The 2,690-nt window shown below is 25.5% G+C and overlaps 1 protein-coding gene and 1 pseudogene across 1 annotated transcript; one reads left to right on the forward strand and one right to left on the reverse strand.

Annotated features, from left to right (window-relative positions):
* The first annotated feature begins 563 nt into the window (after positions 1-563).
* Positions 564-1,552, forward strand: LOC112456797 (annotated as a pseudogene).
* Positions 1,553-1,766: 214 nt separating this feature from the next.
* On the reverse strand, positions 1,767-2,687 carry LOC112456799 (NADH-ubiquinone oxidoreductase chain 1-like; the record flags this gene model as incomplete). The annotated part of the gene is given in 1 exon segment (XM_025019553.1): positions 1,767-2,687. A coding segment is annotated over 1 exon segment (921 nt), but the record flags the coding sequence as incomplete, so codon positions are not given.
* Positions 2,688-2,690: the final 3 nt, after the last annotated feature.

Here is a 2,690-nt window from a genome sequence, read left to right on the forward strand (position 1 = left end):
CGTTTCACGTCGCGATGGAAACGATCAACCGACAGGCGTAGAATGGTAGATACATTTGTCAGTTTCTTACATACCTTTGCTGTTTAGCATAATCGAAAAGACGGCTAAACAACGTATGAAAACGTAGGATAAACGTGATGCGTTACAGAAAATAATATAGTACGCACTTCTTCGTGAATAAATATCGCGCCACGGCATGGCATTCTAAACGAGATCGCTACTTGTCGCGGCAAGGTTTAGAAGAGTATATGTATAGTGCTTGTAATCTACGTGCGTGTCTATGATTACGTATCTATACGCGATTGTCTTACGCACTCATGTTTGAGATAATAAAATTAAAATTTATTAACTTTAACTATAATTCACCTCTCTTCTTATATTTAGAAACACAATTTATCTCAACTTTTAATCAAGAAATATTTAAAAATCTTTTCATAATTTATTTCTATCCCTACAATAATTTTACTTGTTTATGTATATTCTTCTTATTAATCGCTATATTTATTATTATTATAATATGTACAATTAAATCATCCTTTCTACGAAAAATTTCTTAATCAAATATGATTAAAATTATGAATATAATCAAAAAATCTCTTTTAAAACTTCCAACCCCACATAATATTTCATATTGATGAAACTTTGGTTCATTATTAGGAATATTTTTAGCTATTCAAATCATTAGAGGATTTTTCCTATCTTTACATTACTGCCCTAACAATCAATTCGCATTCTCAAGAATCATCCATATCATACAAAATATTTCTAACGGCTGACTAATACATAATATTCATATCAATGGGGCCTCTTGTTTTTTTATTTGTATATACACCCATATTGCACGAGGAATTTATTATAACTCTTTCAAATTAATTCATACTTGAATAATCGGAGTAAGAATCTTTTTAATTTCCATAGCAACAGCCTTTTTAGGATATATTCTACCTTGAGGTCAAATATCTTACTGAGGAGCTACCGTTATTACAAATTTAGTGTCTACCATCCCCTATATAGGACAAATAATCGTAATATGAATTTGAGGAGGATTCTCTATTAATAATGCTACATTAAATCGATTTTACTCATTACACTTTATTCTCCCATTTATTATTCTAATAATAGTAATTATACATTTATATTTTCTTCATGAAACTGGTTCTTCTAACCCATTAGGAATTAGTAGTAACTCTTATAAAATCCCCTTTCATATTTATTTCTCATATAAAGATATTTTAGGTTTTATATTATTCCTGTCAATTTTTTCAATTTTAATCTTTCAATATCCCTATATTTTCAGTGATCCAGATAACTTTATTCCCGCTAACCCCATAGTTACGCCTATTCACATTCAACCTGAATGATATTTTTTATTTGCCTATGCAATTTTACGATCAATCCCTAATAAACTTGGAGGAGTTTTAGCTCTTTTAGCTTCTATTCTAATCCTTTACACTCTCCCTCTCATTACTCCATGACACATTTCTTGAAGACCTATATCCCAATTAATATACTAATTATTCATTAATAACTTTATTATTTTAACTTGAGCAGATGCTCAAGTTATCGAAAATCCCTATGTTTCAATTAGACAAATTTTTTCCTCTTCCTATTTCTTATTCTTTATTATTCTCCCTTGATGTCACCATTATTGAAAAAAAATATCTTATATTTAATTATTAAAATACAATTAATGATCTTGTTATAAGAATATATTTTGAAAATATAAAAAAGAAATCAATCTTTCTATTAATTTTTTCATAAATAATTACTATAAATATAATTTTTAAACTTATAATTAAAATTATATAATTCAATACCAACGGTAAAATAATTTTTCAACATAAATATATTAATTCATCATATCGTATTCGAGGTAAAAGTCCTCGTACAAAAATAACTAATAAAATTATAATATTTAAAATTATGCACATTACATATATATATAAATATATATTAGTAAATAATAACAATAATACATACCTAAAAAAAATAATTATGCCATACTCTGCTATAAAAATTAAAGCAAAACCTCCCCTAAAATATTCAATATTAAATCCTGACACCAATTCTGACTCCCCTTCCACAAAATCTATAGGACTACGATTTAATTCAGCCAAAATTCTTAAAAAAAAAACTAAAAATAAAGGAAATAACATTACTAAATACCAAAAATTTATTTGCCATATAGAATAATCTAATAAACTATAACTCTCTCTTAAAATTATAGTAATTAAAATAATTATAATAAATCTAACTTCATAAGATAATGTCTGAGCTACAACTCGTATAGCTCCAATTATTGAATATATAGAATTAGAGGCTCATCCTATTAATAAAAATATATATCCCATAATAGTTAAAATAATCATCACTATTAATAAAGAATAATTTATATAATAAATATTAGTAATCAATGGCACTATTATTCAATTCATTAATATCATAAAAATTAAAAAAATTGGACAAATATAAAATAAATAATAATTAGATTTATAAATTACAAAAAATTCTTTCTTAAACAACTTTACTGCATCTCTAAATGGTTGTAAAATTCCTATAAAACCAACTTTATTAGGCCCCTTTCGTAACTGTACATACCCTAAAATCTTTCGTTCCAATAAAGTTAAAAATGCTACACCCACTAATACAATTAATAAAATTATTATTATACTAATTAAATTTAACATTAA

The sequence above is a fragment of the Temnothorax curvispinosus genome, unplaced genomic scaffold (assembly GCF_003070985.1).
Source record: "Temnothorax curvispinosus isolate PA1 unplaced genomic scaffold, ASM307098v1 QBEX01007195.1, whole genome shotgun sequence".
Classification (NCBI taxonomy): domain Eukaryota; kingdom Metazoa; phylum Arthropoda; class Insecta; order Hymenoptera; family Formicidae; genus Temnothorax; species Temnothorax curvispinosus.